Source organism: Tenrec ecaudatus, chromosome 2 (genome assembly GCF_050624435.1).
Source record: "Tenrec ecaudatus isolate mTenEca1 chromosome 2, mTenEca1.hap1, whole genome shotgun sequence".
Classification (NCBI taxonomy): Eukaryota; Metazoa; Chordata; class Mammalia; order Afrosoricida; family Tenrecidae; genus Tenrec; species Tenrec ecaudatus.
This window is the reverse complement of record NC_134531.1, coordinates 159555932-159574151: the sequence shown is the minus strand read 5'-3', so window position 1 is coordinate 159574151 and position 18220 is coordinate 159555932. Positions and strand designations below refer to the sequence as shown.

The 18220-nt window shown below is 56.5% G+C and overlaps 1 protein-coding gene across 12 annotated transcripts in view; it reads right to left on the bottom strand.

Moving 5' to 3' along the window:
• Positions 1-18220, bottom strand: part of SYNPO (synaptopodin) — a 65096-nt gene that overhangs the window by 13607 nt on the left and 33269 nt on the right. The window contains exon 1 of one of the 12 annotated variants that reach the window (XM_075541824.1): positions 2867-2885. The exons of 10 other annotated variants lie outside the window; for them this stretch is intronic. In XM_075541824.1, coding sequence (XP_075397939.1) covers positions 2867-2879 — 13 coding nt within the window. In that variant the 5' untranslated portion in view covers positions 2880-2885. Of the gene's footprint in view, positions 1-1514; positions 1694-2866; positions 2886-18220 lie in introns of those variants that run through there. One more of the 12 variants, XM_075541826.1, reaches the window with a different exon arrangement.

Below are 18220 nucleotides of genomic sequence, written 5' to 3'. Positions count from 1 at the left end.
GAGGACATGACGGAGCTCTGGGGGCATAGTGGGTTCTGCAGCAATCTGCTAACCACGGGGTCAGTGGTTCAAACCCTTCAGCTGCTCCAAAGCAGAAAGATGAGGCTGTCTACCCCTGTACATATGTAAAGTCTGGGAATCCACCGAGGCAGTCCTATTCTGTCCTCTAGGGCCACTAGGAGTCTGCAGAGACTCGAGGGCAGGGAGTTTATTTTATTTTTTGGTGAATGTATGCTCAGAAGCCCTAGGAGAGGCCCCAAAGAGGACTGGGGTCGTGAGTCCTAGGGGTTCAGCAGGGTTGGAGCACAATCCTTAGAGGGAGGAGTCCGGCAGTGGGGCGGTGATGACTGAGCTCTCAGTGCATCCCGGCTGGGGTGCTGTGCCCTTCGTACTGCTTATCCCCGTATCCAGTCCTCACCGCTGCCAGAGAGGAAGTGCTGTTCTTCTCCCCACTTTGCAGATGGAACAGAGACAGAGAGAGGCCACCCAGGGTCACTCAACTAGTCAGGGGCAGAGCTGGGGTTTGAAGCTCAGACAGTTCAGCTGCTGAGTCGCATCTGGTAACCACCCTGCTTTCCAGACCAGAACTCGGTGGCATGGGGTGGGGGGCTGTCTCCCTGAACCCCCAGGGCTCCTGACACAGGTCTGCAGAATGACACCGTCTCCATCTGTGCTCACTGCCTTCAGCAGTGCTTACTCTAGAACAGCACATACTTTCTCAAAACTCGTTTCTCAGGAGAAGAGCTGGAGGACTTATTTTTACTAAGGTAGAAATGACTAATAGGGCATCAAAGACAAGTGGAGCGTGAGGAGTATGGCTTGGGAGTCAGGAGACCCCAGCTCTTGTTCGACTCAGGCTGTGGCAAGCCCTCTCCCTCGCCCCACGCCCATCCGCAGACAGAGCTGCCTGTTCCACCTTTCATGGTGCATGTCTGGACCAGAGACCCACGGCAGGGAGATGGGGTAGGGGAAAGGAGGCCGGTGCAAAAGGTCAGGATGAGGAGAATTCAAGGAAATGCTTCTTCACATGACAGCCGTCAATGGGAGGGTCCGGGCCAGGTCAGCGGAGCACGGGTGGGACCAGGGGATGGCTGAGAGCAGCCCATTGTGGCCATTCGGGAGTCTTGGCAACCCCACGGTAAACAGCTCCCCTGGTGGGGTCAGGAAGGAACCAGTGCTGGCTTCTGCCCAGCCTCTGGCTCAGCGGGGGACAGGAAGATGACAGAGGGCTGAGGAATGGCCTGGCTACCTTACCAGCCCCTGCTGTGCAGCCTCCTAAAGGAAAGAGGGACTGACCTGGGGAGTACACCTGCCCGGACTACCCGCCCTCCCCCAGGAGAAGAAGCCCTTCGAGGTGGGATGGCAGCGGGACAGTCCTTGGGATGGGAGGGGGCACCCCAGTCCCAGCTCATCGCAGGCAAGTGTGAGGGGGGTCCCACACACTTCTTCCTGGATGCCCCCAGGGAGTGCCACAACCCCCAAACCACACAGGCCCTCCCAAGTGCATCACTTACTCAGGACCACAGGTTCCCCCTGCAGCTCAGTTTCCTGCCATGTGCTCCCAGCAGCTGAGTGGCCTAGGTACCCAGAGCCTCCGGGAACGGCGACCAATTGCCTCGCTGACGAAGAAAGTAAGATCCCACATCCACAGCACCAAGCTGGAGCTGGATGTGGCTTCTCTCCTCCACAGATGACTCAGCCAGCTCTTTATCAGGAAAACGGATTTTGCAACAGCCTTTTAAATGGCCTCTCCACCCGCCCCCGGCTCCCTCCCCCGCCCCCAATCTACCCGCCCCAGCTGCCAGATTCATCTTCCGCCTGCCTGCCTGCCTGCCTGCCTGCCTGCCTGCCTGCCTGCCTGCTAGCCTAGCTCCACTCCACCCGTGGCTCCCTCCCTCCAGATGAAACCCTCTCCCTCCCAGGACATGGAGAATCAACCTGAATGTCTTCTCCCTGGTAGACGAGCTCCACCCCGACACGCCACACGTACACATACCCCAGCCCTTCCCCACAGTGCACTAGCCCTCCCTCTGGGCCTGGGGCAAGAGCTCACGGCTCCCACTGGTCCCCTGAGTGGGGTTCGAACAGTCCCCACTCTGCCATCATATCCTCGAAGCCTTCCCACCCAGCTCAGATGCCACCAAAACCAAGGGCCAGTGCCGCCCATTCAATTCCCACTCAGGGGACCCCAGGTGCAGCTGAGTAAAACTGCTCCATGGGGCTTTCAAGGCCATGACGGGTCAGAGCAGGTTGCCAGGCCTGGTCTGTCAGCCTTAGGCTTAAAGCCACCACCCTTTCCGTTAGCAGGTGAGAGCTTGACCGCTTCCTTCCACCTGCTGGGACCCCTCCAAGGCCACCTCCCTCTCCAAAGAGCTGTCCCTGAGAGAGAGAGCCGCCTGTGGTGCTGAACTTGCGTTGCTCCACAGTGCCACCTCCTTCAGAGCTATTCCTCCCACCACAGGCCAGGCAGCAGGGCGGGCCCTGGCTTTACTTATCTGGGCTCCGTGGTGCCCTCCTTCCAGGGTGAGAGGAGCAGCAGGCTCAGAGAGGAGGAGCGACTTGCTCAAGGCTGCACAGCTAGTCAGAGCAGCGTTGGGATTCAAACCCCGAGTGGGCTGCCCTGCTCCGGGGTCTGTACCCCACAGGCCGTACAAGCTTCGACCTTGATTGTTTTGCTTTTGCATTTTGTAAGCATCACCAGGAAGACCAGGAGGATGACACAATACTTTCTGGGCACCACATGCTCTCAAGCTAAGGTTTGACATGTATTCTCTTGTTTGATCCTCACAGAACATCACAAGGGAGGGTCCCTTGCCCCCATTTTATAGATAAGAAAAACAAGGTACAGAGAACTTTGAAAACTCACCCCCAGGCTCCATAAGCTAGCAGGGGGCTGGAGCAGGCCGCCTGACGGGTCCCCAGCCTGGAGCCACTTCTTTCTCCGTGCTCCACACAGAGCACACTCCCTCAGCCACTGACCTCCCCAGCCAGTTCCCCCACCCACTGCCCCTGGTCCAGCCCAACTGCCACTTCCTCCAGGAAGCCCTCCCCAGCCCATTTGGATTCCCAGATCAGTGCTCCTTCTGTGACCCGAGGCCTCAGAGCAGGAATGGAGCTCAGAGGAGAGCACAGGTTGAGAAAACTCAGAAACCGAGGAAAAACTCCGGGCATCTCTCTGCTGGCAGTGGACTGGGCTGGGGCAGGGCAGGGATGGTGGGTGGGGAAGTGGCAGACAAGGCTTTCCAAGTCAACTCAGGGCTCAGCTGGCACAGACCAGGGGGCCACTGCAGGGTCCTTGAGGGGCCAGGACTCACTGATACTTCCTGCCTGCTCCAGTAGGTATAATTGTTAACCCATAACTAGTAGGGACTTGGGAAGGGTAGCTCACAGAAGGACAGGACTCAGCCCCAGGCATGCAGCAAATGGGAGAGGCTGGTAGGCACAGAGCCAAGATCAGAACCCAGAACCCCCATCTTGCACTCTAGGCCGGGTAACCAGACTGCGCTCAATGAGCCTCCCCAGCTGCCGGGGAGCCCCGAGGCTGCAGAAAGGAAATTGCATCATCCAGGAGACAAAAAAGGTACCCAGCCAGGGCAGGGGCCAGGGAGCTTTCCCTTAACTGCTCTCCGTCAGGATGGGGCTGGGCCTGTGTCATCTTGGGGTCCCAGCCTCTAGCCCTGGAGGCTTCCCGTGAGCCCTTCACAAAGATGTGGCTGATTCTCTGGGCCCTGCAACAGCTGAGGCCAAGTACCTCTCCCTCCTCCCTGTAAGCCCCCAGGAGGGGCCATCCCTCAGGAGAGACCATCCCCCAGGAGGGGGCCCTCCCCCAGGAGAGGCCATCCCCCCAGGAGGGGCCATCCCCCAGAAGGGCCTTCCCCTCAAGAGGTCAACCCCCTAGGAGGGATTATTCTCCCTGGCCCCAGAGATTATCCCCCAGGAGGGGCCATCCCCCAGGAGGGGCCATCCCCCAAGGAAGTGTTGACTGAATAAATGATTGCAAAGCAAGTCTCCTGCCTTGCTCCAGGAAATCTCCCCAGAGACCTGAGATCTGGATTGTCCTTCCTAGGAGAAGGGAACCTGGGGGTGTGGAAAGGGAGTGGGCAGTGACAAGTCTGTAGTCGACGAGGGAGCTGAAACTTGAAAACAGAGTGTTCAGAGAACACAGAATCAGAGAGAGGCACTAGGACGGAGCTAGCAGCACAGGCCCTAGGTCTTCAAGGATGGAGACGGGACATTTCCAAGCCCTGGATGGCTCTGCAGAGGCTGGGAGACTCAAGGTAGTGTCCCTCCCCTCCCCCACTGTTGCCCATACCTCAAATCAAGGCTGGCTGGTGGGGAAGGGTGGGGGTGCGGTGTGCTTGGGGGACACTGAAATCACTAGGTTTGTGTGAGGGTCTGGTTGCCACCAGGTGACCATCAGACAGGGGCCACCGAAGCAGCTTTAGAGTTTTGCGCAGCGTTTCAGCAGAAACTCAGTGTTCTTTAAATCACAATAGCCTTGCAGCTAGTTGTAACAACAAAAAGATTTTTCTTTTTTGTTTGCTTTGCTTTGTTTTGTTTTATTTTAGCTGAGTGGTAGTTACATAGGTGTTTACTTTGTGATAATTTGTGTGTTTTTAAATCGTTTTATTAGGGGCTCATACTACTCTTATCACAATCCATACATACATCAATTGTGTAAAGCACATCTGTACATTCATTGCCCTCGTCATTCTCAAAACATTTGCTCTCCACTTAAGCCCCTGGCATCGGGTCCTCATTTTTCCCCTCCCTCCCCGCTTCCCCCTCCCTCATGAGCCCTTGATAATTTATAAATTATTATTTTGTCATATCTTGCCCTGTCCGACATCTCCCTTCACCCACTTTTCTGTTGTCCATTCCCCAGGGAGGAGGTCACATGTAGATCATTGTAATCAGTTCCCTCTTTCCAACCCACTCTCCCTCTACCCTCCCAGTATTGCCCCTCACACCACTGGTCCTGAAGGGATCATCCACCCTGGATTCCCTGTGTTTCCAGTTCCTATTTGTACCAGTGCACATCCTCTGGTCTAGCCAGACTTGCAAGGTAGAACTCGGATCATGATAGTTGGGGGGGGGGGGCGGGGGTAGCATTTAGGAACTCGGGGAAAGCTGCATTTTTCATCAGTGCTACATCGCACCCTGACTGGCTCCTCTCTTCCCCTAGACCCTCTGCAACAAGGGGATCTACAAAAAGATTTTTCACAAGCCTAGGTGACAGGTATCTATCTGGCTGTCTACACTGACAAGCCTTCACTGCCCTTATGACCCGTTTACGGTGACACTTCAAAGTGTGCGGCTTCATCTGCACATGCTACAAGCTCAGGCCACAAGCCCAGGCAGGGGGTTCCCAGGTGCTCATTTGCCAAACTTTCTGGAGTTTTAGCTTTAATTCTGTGGTCATTAGCATGTGCGAACCGACGGGAATAACCATTTTGAGAATGGACTAATAAAAGGAAGAAAAATGTAAGGCTTCCCCCTGGTTAATAACCATATTGTAACTAGCAACATTGTAATTCAGTACAGAAAATCTTCACCAAATAATGTTATTGTCCTGAGGTGCTGTCCATCCATTGTGACCCAGAGTGCCCCTGTGCACGACAGAGTTGTTCCTGTGTCTGAGCCTGGGGTCAGCCCACCTTGTGGGGGCCTTCCTCTTTCACTGCCCTTCTACTTCACCCAGCGCTATGGTGTGTGGTGAGTATTTACATATCTCAGAAATATTACACTTAGTTTATAGCTATATTGATCACATACAGTCATAATTAGAATCAGTAATAAAGACGACAAAGGATTCTGGATGGTTCTGCAGGGGCAGAGGTCCGTGGGGTGGTGATGTCAGGAGCTACCTTGCTGAGTGACCCAGCCTCAGTGAAGCTGCTGGATGGGAAGGACTCTGGGATAGAAACACACCCTTCTGGGCTCTCCCCTGCCCCCTCCCACCCCGAGGCTGAGGGTGAAGGGGGTGATCCTGGCACAGTTCCAAGGCAGCTGTGCCAACTTCCAGGCTCTTCAGGAGGCCAGAGACCGGGGTGGCTGCCCTGGGCCTCTGGGTGGTTACATAATCACATAATCACAGTGGCCACAATAGGGCTGGGACCCTCCCGCCTCCTCCTCTCTGTGAGCTGTTTCCCCGCTTCCATCTAATAGAGGAGGCTGTGGGGCAGCCAGAGGCGAAGGCCAGCGCCCTGTGGTAAATTCCCCACATTCCTTCCTTTGGGGGGTGGAGGGGGACCCACAGTAGGAATGATAATGGCGAGCAAGCATGCCAGAACACAGACAAGACTGTCCTGGGATGGGCTTCTCAGGTTGCTCTTTCTCCCCTGGGGCGTCATCACCAGCCCTTCAGGAGCCCCCAGGCTGTGCTGAGCCACCTCATGTCTGCCAGAGAAGTATCGGAGAAGGTGCTTATCTTGGCACACCCCACAGGGAAGAGCAGTCAGGCGGGTGCACTCACCCCTAGTACCTTCTTAGGGGCCAGGCATTCTGTGCCTGTGTGGTTTTAGGGAGCTAAGGAATCACAAAAGAGGAAACTGAGGCCTACAAAGGTTTGCGATTCTTTCGGTTAATCGAACCACGGTTTGAAACGTCTCTGCATTTCCCGTTCAAAACTCCAGACTCCCTGCCGTGGAGTCAGTGCTGACTCAGAGCGACCTCTATTACAGGGCAGGGTGGAATGTCCCTGGGGGATGTCAAACTCTAACTCTTTACAGGAGAAGAAAGCCTCCCTCATCTGTCTCTGGAGGAGCAGCAGGTGGTTTCGAACTGCTGACCTTTTGGTTAGCAGCCCAATGCATAACCCACCAGACTCCTCGATTCCTTATTCAAAGAGGCTTCAAAACGTTCACGGCAAAACGGAATGAAAAAACAAGGGATCCCTGCACACACGCACCTGTGCAGCCAGCACGCCGCTCCCCTCTCTGGCAGCCTTCCTTGATCAGTCCCACCCAGGGGTGCGGATGGTCCCCCTCCCCGCTACTAGGTGACACATCTGAGATGCTAAGGCCTGGGCTGCTTGTGGAAACCATGGCACCTCTGCGGTTTCACTTCCTCCCGCTGCCAGCCCGTTAGGGCTAAGGGCAGGATAACATCTGAGTCACAAACCGGCTGTAGAGCGAAGGAGATGCAGATGGGAGCTGGGAAGCGTCCAACACTGTGCACGCCAGACGGGGGATTCTTCACCCTTTACCCTTGGGCACACACCCACCTCCACCACGAAGGGAGGGGGAGGGGGGGCGCTGTCTCTCTGCTGTCTCTCTCCTTTCCTGCCCTTCACCAAGTGTCTCTGGGTCTGGTCTCCCAATAATCCCCTCTCCTGCCTGCAGCCAGGCACAGGCCACTCCCGGCTCCCAGCATACCAGCTGCACAGGGGACACCAGTACAGAATGCAGCCCACACGCTTTAGCAGAAAGCAGTTCAGCTTTGGGGTTTGAGATGTGTGGTTTGGGCGTTGTGGATTAAATTGTGTCTCCCCTAAACTTGTGTTGGGGCTAGCTCCTGTACCTGTGGATCTCATGCCAGTTGAGACTGTGTTCTGCGTTATGTTAATGAGGCCTTATCAGTAAAAGGTGTGCCTTCCACTGGCTCCCTTTAAAGATATAAAAAGAGCAAATCAGGCGCAGAGGAGCCAGAAGGGGCCCAGGAGAAGGCGCCTGCCGCAAGGAGCTCTCCAGGGCTTGTCTTGGAGAAGAACCTGGAGAAACTGCGTCAAGGACACTCACCAGAGTAGAGGACTCCCCCCCCCCCCCCCGTCCCCCGTCCCCCAAGCCTCCTCCACTAGGAGAAAGTACATTGCTGTTTGGGAAAGCCACTCCCTGTGCTGTTTCTGTGATCCCGTCACCAGGGGACCAAAGGCCACCCCTCACTAGACCTCAAGTAAGCAACCAACCTCTCAACTCCGATTGCCCGACAACAGAACTGACTGCACAGCTCAGCCCTTCCTGCCAGCCTGCCATTGGAGGGACCCAGGCCCTGGGTTTAAGCAGTCCCAATGCATACCAAAGGCCTCTCTGCCCGCCTCCAAAGATGCCAGGGTGGGGGGCGGGGGGGATACCAAAGGCCTCTCTGCCCGCCTCCAAAGATGCCAGGGTGGGGGGCAGCAGGGCATGATTCAGCCTGTACTGGCAGTTCACCCTCAGCTTGATCCCCAGCTGAGCAGCCAAGAGGACACTGTGGCCAGACTAGAGCTACTGCCACTGCCGTTGACCATGCCGGTGGGCCAGTTACCAGAGCCGACTGGCTCCAGTCCTGACGGCAGCACACTGGCTCCCCTATTTGCCCTGCACACCTTGGGCATGGCAGTGGACTAAACTGTGGTCTTCTATGGGCCTCAGTTCCCCAGCTGTTACAGGGGAGACTGCGCTGCCCTGCACTGTGATTCCCAGATGCTGGTGCCCCCTGGCTTCTGTGGCGCCTCAACACGTGACATCTGAATAACGAATACATTGAGGTTTATTGGAGATGATGTAATAAACACACCAAACATCACTTCTAAGGGAGAGGCTAGATGGTTCAGTAATAAAAGCCATAGAATGTAAAGATAAGAAATCAGTATAGGTGGTCCCTCGATCCATTCATTTCATAGACGGTGATGTGCGCGTTCACAGCCACAGATGGAAAGCCCTGCCTGCGTCCGAATAGGAGAGCAAGGGTTCAAGTCTAAGAGGAAAGACACAGGTGAGTCAGGCGGCACAGGCTGTCGAGAAAAATCAGGCAGGAATGGGCAGGACAAGATAGGCTGAGATACACAGTAATGGAAATGTGAAGGTCGGCGTGGGCCCACGGTGAGGTCTTGTCTGAGGGAGAACTGAAGAGGCTGACGGAGCGAGTCTGGGGAACAGCTAGAGAGGGGCAGGAGGCGGGCTCCCTGCGGGCAGGACGTGTGTGTGTGTGTGTGTGTGTGTGTGTGTGTGTAAAGGGTGTTCTCTGGTGGCCCTGCTTCCTCCGCCCTCTGGGACCCACTGCATTCCGACTCACTTTCAGTGTACACACACATACCAGGGGCTTCAACAAGTGGGTGGAAAGACCCCATTATCTTGTCATCCTCTTTTTCCGCGGGCTCCTTGAAGCACCCTTATACACCCCCTCCCTCATACACACACTCAGCGACTCCTAAAGGCCTCAGCCTCCCCGCAGGCCCGCGCGCAGAGGTGCTCCTTTGAGCCTGTGCTTCAGAGGAGTGAGTACAGACAGGTGTATATTTGGACATGAGGACGCCCACAGAGGGTCAGCACAGGAACCTGCTCACACTGCACATGAGCCATCAGCGCACGGTGGCACCTGAAGGCAGGCGCATGTGTGGCTGACTGGCACAGGTGGGGATGGACCAGGTGCATGCACCTGATGCACACGTGTCTCCCTCCCATCAGCTGGCTCTGACTCCAGGTAACCTAGTGACCTGATAACCCTGTATGGAGGGCATGTGCTCCTGCAGAACAGGGGAGGCATGCATCGAGGGCATGGGCTTAGATTCACTGCTCCAGTGTCTGCACTGCATTCCCGCCTTCCCTGGTCCAGGAGGGCTTGAACATCTGCCACGTGATGCTCAAATATCTCCCGGGATCAAGTTGCTGTGGAGAATGCCCCTTTTGTACCCTGTCTGCAATGATCCGGGAGAAAACCCTGGCCCAACCCCACTGCCATCCGATCAAGTCGGGCTCAGCAACCCAACAGGACGGAGTCCAGCTGCCCCTGAGGGCTTCCGGGGCTGTAAATCTTTATGGGAACACTCTCATCTTTCGCCCATGGGGCAGCTGGTGTTGAACTGCCATCCTTGTGGTCAGCAGACCGATGCTTATCACAATTCGCCACCATGGCTCCTAATTATACGGGGTTGGCCAAGTAAAATGCCTGGTACAGGACACAGATTTAGCAGCTGCTATCATCAGCATCACGCATTGTCATGGGCATCGCCCTCAGCTTCATGCCTCTACGGTGTTCGGGGGGTGGCTGAGGAATAGGGGAAAAGACCCATGGGGAGCAGGAGGCCTGGGTTCTAGTCTCCACCTCTCCGTGAGGCTTCAGGTGTGACTCTTCCCTTCTGTGGGACAGATCAGACACCAGCTGCTTCCTCGGAATCCTGTGGGGGAGGGCATCCAAGATCCAGGACTGTTCCCTATGAGGCCACAGAACATATAACTTCAACAGGCTCCCTGAGGGGCTGCCACGCCCAGCAGGCTTGGGGCTCCCTGGGCTGTACCGACCTTGGTCTTATAAACGTGTCCGTGAGTGAGCAAACATCTGGGGAAATGCCTGGAATGCCGCCCGGCAGAGAATATGAATAAACCAAAAACCCAACCCAATCCATGGCCATTGAGTTGTTTCTGACCCTGTGGGACTGCTCCCCGGTTTCCGAGACTGTCCATCTTTACAGGCGCAGAACCCAACCCACGGCCATTGTGTCCGGCTCATACTGACACGAGCGAGGCTTCCTGAGGCTGTGAAATGTTATGGGAGCAAGTGGTCTCAACGCCCCCTCTTTCCCCCACGGTGCTGACACCAGGGTGCCTCGATATGAAAAGCCACTTTAATAATAAATGCATTTATATCTATAACCCCTTGAACACGCACACCACGTTCGTAGTTTTCATAGCACCTTCACTTCCTCGGGGTCTTATCCCAGACGGAGGTAGGCCAGCAGGGAGGGTTACAGATGAGAAAATGGAGAGAGAGGGGCTTCTCGCCCGGCCCTCACAGTGGGCCAGCGGCAAAGCTGGGCTCTGCGCAGGCTCAGGAGACGTGCCGCCTTGGCAGGGGCTGCCACCTGCACAGCCCTGAGCTATGCCGCCCTGGGGCCTCATCCCCTTATTCCAGCTCATGGAGAACTGCCCTTCCCTCAGCTTGATGGTGTGTCCCACGCCCCAAGCTCACTTCAGCCAGCTGCCTGCGTCCCATGCTCAAGTCCCTCTCCTGGGCTACGGTATGGGTCCCGTGCGATGATGGGATTGACCATCATCCTGTCCTCCCCATCCCAGGGCACATCCCAGCTGAGCTCATCACTAGTAGTGCAAGCCTTGGGCAGCCAATGAGCTGCCTTTGAGTGGTCTCTGACTCACAGTGACCCCTGTGTGTCAGAGGTGACCTGGGCCCCACGGGGTGTTCAACGGCTGGTATTTGGGAAGCAGACTGCCAGGTCTTTCTGCCAAGGCACCTCGGGGTGCCCTCAAAGTTCCAACCTTTCAGTCAGCAGCTGATCGCTGAACTGTCTGCACCACCTGGGGCTCCTGGGAGGGCGGGGTGACTGTGACCACAGGGGGCCTGGCTGGAGGGTGCGCCCCTTGAAGGCAGGACTTCTGTTTCCTCCATCATGCACCCATAGCTACTGCACGTAAGATGTGCTCAGAAAATACTTTTCGGATGAAAGAAAAAACCGCAAGGGCTGTCCTCAGAGCAACTGTCTTTTATCCAAAGTTCATGCTGTATTTCAGGAGCTGCCCCACAGCCTGGGGCTCAGGGCACTGGGCAGGGGAGGTCGGGGATAGTGGGAGGGGCTACAGGTCCCGGGAAACTGTCCTCCTGTCTGAAGGCAGTGGGCACCTGGGCTGTGGCAGTGACAAGGTCCGGGGCACCGACTGGGCTGGGTTCTGGGAGCTGTAAATGCAACCCCATTGATTCAGAGGCATAAATAATGCAGGAGGGGGTTCTTTCCGCCACCCGGGCCCCGTTAAAAACAGCGCGGCTACTCTTTCAGGGCCTCCACAGAAAAGAGGGCAGGATGCCAACATGGACCAAGCAGGGCAAGACGTCACTGAGCTGTGGACGTCACCTTCCTTCCTGCATGCCTGCCCTTCCCGGCCAGTAAGACGAAGGAGCCAGCACCTGGAGGTCAGAATTCAAAGTGGGGTACCAGGACCCCCCTAGAGAATGGCACGACTTCAGTGCCTTTTCCTCTCCTATCGACGTCCCCCCTGATGATCCCCACATCCCTCTCTGCCTAGTATGCATGCCCATCCACACCGAGGGGCGGGCCCTCTCATATGGGTTTCCTGGGTAGAACTTTGTCCAGGGGGAAGCATTTATAGCTGTCAGTGATGTTTAACATTCCAAGTGTGAAACTAGAGAGTAGGGTGTCTCAGATGTCAACATGACCCGGGGAGGGTGGGGGTGACTTAGGCATGTGGTTAAAATGCGGATTCTGATGTCAGGGAGTCTGGGCGCGCTTTGAGAATCTGCATTCTGACAAGTGTCTGGGTAATGGCCCGTGGGACATACGTAGGGCACAGAAATATTTAGCTATTTCCCCTGGGGCACAGCTGGGGAAACTAAGGCTTGGAAAGTAGACCGATACTTCATAGCACACAGCCGCCCTGGGCTCAGAAAACAGGTCCTTGCTCATCAAGCCAGGACTCTGGCAGGGTGGTGGTGGTGGTGGTGGTGGTGGTGGTGGTGGTGGTGGTGGTGATGGGGGCACCTCTGGGGCTGAGTGAGGTCCCTGGAGCCAGCCGGGGAGCCACTCAGGTTCAGGGTGCCAAAGAGGGGCCCACCACCGCAGCCTCCCACAAGGAACAAGAAAGCTTGCATTCACCTGGGCAGAAGCATTCACCTTGAGGGGCTGCAGCCATCTGCCCCAGAACATGGCCTTCCCTGGGCCCCCACAGTCCTCAGCAAGGCACCCCTGGTCACAGGGAGAGGAAGAACTACCAGTGCCCTCTGCCCTCAGTCATCACGTCACCCCACAGGGTGGTTATCCGAGGGGAAGAACAGGGGTGAAAGACCAGACCCCACAGAGAACCCCCTTCTTTCTAGGAGCTGCTGTGTGTGAAGAAGCCTCCAGCCTGCCACTTACCCCTGGCCTTCCCTGAAGGTGGGCTTCCAGACAGACTGAGGGGACAAGTACCTGCACGGGCTGCCTCTCCCTCCCTGCCCTTTCGCCCCTCCCCGGCCCTCCCCTGTTCGTCCTGTGGATGTGGGCAGAGGCCTCCATGCCCTCCTGACACAGCACCCTCCACCTGGCCTCCAAATTCTTGTCGGATTTGTAATTCCTTCATTATTTATTTTCACGCCAGCACCCTGCCTACTGATAAGCAGCCCCGCAGGGCAGGGAGCTTGGCTGTCTGGTGCTGGGCACTTCCCCACTCTGTTCACGCCCAGACCTGGGACATAGCTGGGGCTGATTGGCTGGGAGGCTAAATGAATGCACACTCTCATGGGTGCTGCAAAGCCCCCGGGGTTCCATGCTCCCCCTCTTACCACCAAGTGAGGAGCTGTCCCAGGCTGGAATTTATAAGGTGGCCCAGGCAGATGCCTGTCTTAGCATGACCCAGCTTTGCCAGGTGACACTGCCTCAGGGACCAGGTGACACCTCCCCGCACTGTCTGTGAGGTCTACATGAGAGGACATCTGAGAAAGGCTCTGCGAGCTGTAGGGAGCTTTAGCTGATACTGTGGTTCTAGCTTCGAGGCCCAGCAAGGGAAGGGACTGCATGCAAGCCCACACAGCCAACTGAGAGAGGAGAGAGAGAGAGAGGCAGGCAAACCCTCCTGGCACCCCTTAAAGCTCAGCTGAGCAGCAGCCCACCCAGACTCAGGGAAGGACCATCTGCTAGGAGGCCAGGCGGGTGGGGGAGGGAAAGAGTGGCTGGGGAGGACTCAGCCCTGGGCCCAGAGCCAGGGGGTGGGCAGGGCCCCCAGTGGGAGCCAGGCGTGGGGCTTGGCAGCTGGGCATGGGAGGGGGGGAACTGGCACAGGCTCGGTGGTGGCATGTTAATTCCCGTGCGCGTGACAGTCTATTTTTTAATCGGCACCCTTCCCTTCCCCCTCGTGCCCTCCCCAAGGTCTCCATATGAGGAATCATGGCATGGCTGGGGCAAAGGGCACCCTGGGCATCAGTAGGAAGGTCCCAGTGTCCCAGCTTCTGCCCGTGGAGCCACAGGCAGCAGCAGCTCAGAAGGCAGAGCAAGAGGCTCAGACAGGGAAGGGCCCAGGGGCAGGGAGTGAGATCCCAGCGGAGGAACAATGAGCCTGCCCTGTGGACGCAGCCAGGCCCCGAACGCCCTGTGCCCATGCATGACACAAACATGCTGGACTGCATGGGATCAAGAGGCAACCCAGGCGCCTGGGGCACCCACTCACGCAAGGGACATTGGCACCTACTCCCAAGAGCAGAGAAGGAAGGGAGGCGGTGGTGGCAGCCTGGCTAGAGAGCCCCGAACCCCAGACACACAGGGAGGTCCCCAGGACTGAGGGACAGGTGAAGAGGAGACTACTGTGTGTTCTTGGGCGGATGTCTTGGTCTCTCTGAGCCTCGGGCACTCCACAGGAAGCGGGGCAGCCATCTTGTATGGCAGTGACGCAATTGGGCTTTGGAGCATGGCTACCTGGGTTTGAATTTGGTCCCTTCATAACTGTATGGCCTTGGGAACCCCACTTAGTCTCTGTCTATAAACTGCTGCTGATTACAGTGGTGTGGGTCGGTGCTGGCCATATGTACACAGCCAGCCTCACAATTGTGTTCATGTCTGAGCCACTGTTGCAAGCCCTGGGTCAATGCACCTTGTCGAGAGTCTTTCTTTTTTTGCGATGACCCTCTACCCTACCAAACTTGACGTCCTCTCCCAGTGACTGGCTGCTTTTGAAAATCTGTCCAAAGTATGAGAGATCAAGTCTCGCCATCCTCACTTCTAAGGGATAAGAGCAGTACTTATCTTATAGAGTTAGCATGTAAAGAACTTCGAAGATCCCACAGTGTGTAATAATAAATATACTGATTTCCCAAGGATCTGGGTTTTTATCAATTTCGTCTCCAAGAGCATTGTTCTGCAGGAGTGGGTGCAAACGTATCAGGGTCCTCGTCCCCACTCCCTTTGCCCAGGGGCCGGAGGTCACACTGGAGACCACCCCCTGAGTCAGACCCAACAGTGCCAGCCCAGTGAGGGCCACGGTCTGAATCTGATCTGTGCCCCTGGAAGGCCCTGGTAGACCCAGCAGAGTGAGTCACTGCTAAGAATCAGGTGCGTGGTTTCTTGAATGGCAAGCATGCTCCTTCCCAAGCAGCCTGCAAGCCCCCCACTGTCCACACTCGCTCTCAGGGCCGCCTGGCTCCTTGGCCCGTCCCCAACGTCAGCACACTCTTCTGTCTGCGGAGTCTTTCCAGCATGCCTGTTGCCTCACAGTGACAGCTCTTCCTGCTGGGCCCATGATTCTGGTGGCCATGGGTCATCACCAGGCCATTGCCCAGCAGTTTGGGCCCAGAGGAAACAAATAATTTGCACAAAATCACCAGCCAGCTAGCCAGGACTGGGGGTTCAAGCCTGCACTCTTACAGCTGGTTCAGGCCCTGTTCCACTGCCCGGTGCCTATCCTCCCGCCCATACTGCTCCTGGCAGGGCGTCTGACAGTAATTTGCACTATGAAGCCAGTTCCATCTCCTGGAGGGTCACTAATTTGCAGGAACCAACCATACTAGCACCATTACCAACTACGGACTTGTCGGCGCCTCGCAGTAGCAGTGATTTTGTAGCACACTTTCCCCATCTTCCTTTTTCCTTCCATAACAGTGGTATAAGGCCGGGCCTGTTGCTGTTTCCGCCTTACAGGCGAGGAGCACAGGCCCACTGAGGCGGTTATGGAACACGCTCAAGATTGCCCGGGACCCAGGAGGGGAGCCCAGAGGCCCCACCGCAGGATCTCTGCACTGACCACTCCCTGGGGAAGCAGGGACCAGGGAAGAAGGCCCGGAGCTTGGGGTGAGGCTTAGAGGGACTAGGTTAGAGTGCCTCATCCTGTGGAAAAGCTGACGGGTGCTTGGAGGGTGGATGTTCAGATAACAGGCAGCTGGTAAGGCTGTCCCTCCTCTGGATGACAGGGCGTGGAGCCGGTCCTCACCCTGACGCCTCCTCGGGTCACATTGGGTAGCTATGGAAGTCCAGTGTCCAGGAGCAGTTCACAAACAGGCTCTGAGCCTTCTCTCTCTCTCTCTCTCTCTCTTTCACACACACACACACACACACACACACACACACACACACACACACAGCTGACCTAACAGCCTAGCCTCTCAGAGGGCAGGCCCAGCCATCCCTCTCCCCAAGCCATAGGCACTCTTAATCCCCAGAGGCAAAGTCACTTCACTAGAGCAGCCTTTCTCAACCTGTGGGTCACAACCCCTTGGGGGAGGTGTGTCGAATGACTCTTTCACAAGGGTCACCGATTCATAGCAGTAGCAAAATGACAGTGATGAAGTAACAACAAAAATAATTGTATGGTTGGGGGTCACCACAATAGGAGGAACTGTATTAGAGGGTCAAGGCATTAGGAAGGTTGAGAACCACTGATCTAGAGCCACTCCCCAGCCCACCCCCAAGTGAGGCCATTCAGCTTCCTCTAAAGGTCCCTGGGTGGTCCCACTAAACTCAAGGTGGCCGCTGGGCCCCCACTGGCAGCACTGGGGAAAAGGCCTGCGGATCTGAGTCTGTAACGGTTACTGCCCACACCAGCCCCCTGGAGAAGCCCTTCTCTAATGCTGTCATACCTGTGAGTCAGAATGGACTTGAGGACAATGGGTTGGGGTTGGTTTGGTTTTCTGGACCACACAGTGGAACACCCTTCCTCCTACTCCTCCCATTTTTCTAGGCCTTTCCGCTAGGAAGCCAGCCTGATCACGCCTTCAAGTAACCGTCAGGTCTGTGCTCCAGCAGCACCTCTGCAGAGGCCCTGGCTGGCCCGCTCCAGCCCTCTGATGGCGCCTCATCTCAGCAGCAGGGCGTATTGCTTTTCAGCCATTTTTCATCTCTCTGAAACCATCTTGCTCTTTCGTCTGCTCTGTTTTGCCTCACCCCAGTGAAAATGCACACCCCTTGAGGGCCGGGACTTGTTTGTCTGAACTCCAGTGCCTCAGCATGACCCCACACCTAGCCCCCACTGCCGGCCAGGGATCCCGAGATTCTTACATATCATGTAGCAAGTGGGTGATGATGTGGTCCCACGGCCAGGGATCACAGCCTGGGCACTTGGCCTGGCTCTGGCCCTGGCTCCTGGTTAACTTTCTGCAGGCCTATCTTGCCCTTCCTTCTCACTATGACAGACCTAGAACCTTCAGGCCCTCACCAGCAGCGCCTCCCCCACCTCCCCAGGGGCCTCGGTGCCCAATCTGGGCAGCCCTGCCTGCTTCCCCCTCAGTCCCTCCCTTCCTGGCATCAATGACTCTGATGAGCTCATGTCTAGAAGCCTGGGAACTACCCTGAAGGAAAAGGTGCCTCCCAGGCCAGGCCCCAAGGCCAGAGGTGTGCCTAGCCCGGTGTGAGGGCAGCACGGGCAGAAGCGGGGGGAGAGGGCGAGTGCTGACCCTCTCCCAGCCCCAGCTCCCAGAGCTGTGAAGTCAACTTGGGAGTCATCCTTGTGAATGGGGCAGGACCGAGTGTGGGAAGAGCTGGACAGAAGACCCCTTCTTGCTCCCCATCCCCTCCAGACACCCCACTGCCACCTGTGCTCCCTGCCCTTAACAAGGAAAAGGGGATCTGCAGCCTGCTAGTCACAGGGCCATCCTGAGCACAGCTCCCCTTGCCTGGCCTCCATCTCCTGCCTCTGTAATGGGCAGACTGGCCAGAATGCTGGCTGACTGCCTAGGGAAAGAGCCAGAAGCCAGGCACCAGAACACCACAGGTTTGGGGTTTGTTTGTTTGTACACCATAGGGGAGGAATGCAGAAAAAGGCAAGGGGAGGCAGGCAGACGTGGAAGGTCTTGTTTTATCATGTCAATGCTGATTCCAACTACAGTTTGCCGGTGTGAGGTTCTGTGAGGGTCCCATTAAAGTGACTCTAACAGTGACATCCCCTCCCTTCTTTGTGCACGTGGGCAGACCGAGGAGCAGGGGGAGAGAGGGCCCAGGGCCCACCCAAAATCTCCTAAGGAGACAGAGGCAGGGACCCCACTCCAAGCAGACAAGGTATTTTCACCTCTCTTGTGCGGTGTTGTAGTAAGTAGTGGGGGGATGGACACCCAGTGCCAGGGTGGGGCCCTGCCCCTCCACACAGATGGGACCCAGGCTGACACCAGCAAGACTTCCAGTCGGGGTCCCAGTGCACTCTAATGCCTGACAGAGTGCCCTACCTCACACCCTGCCTCCCAAAATAATCCTCCAATTGCCTCCACAGCAACACAGTGCTATGGGCCCTAATTCAGTCACCCCTGCAGGGCTCACCCTGCCAGTCCTCTGACCAGCACTCAGAGAGGGTAAGGGGCTTGCCAAGGTCACACAGCTAGTTGA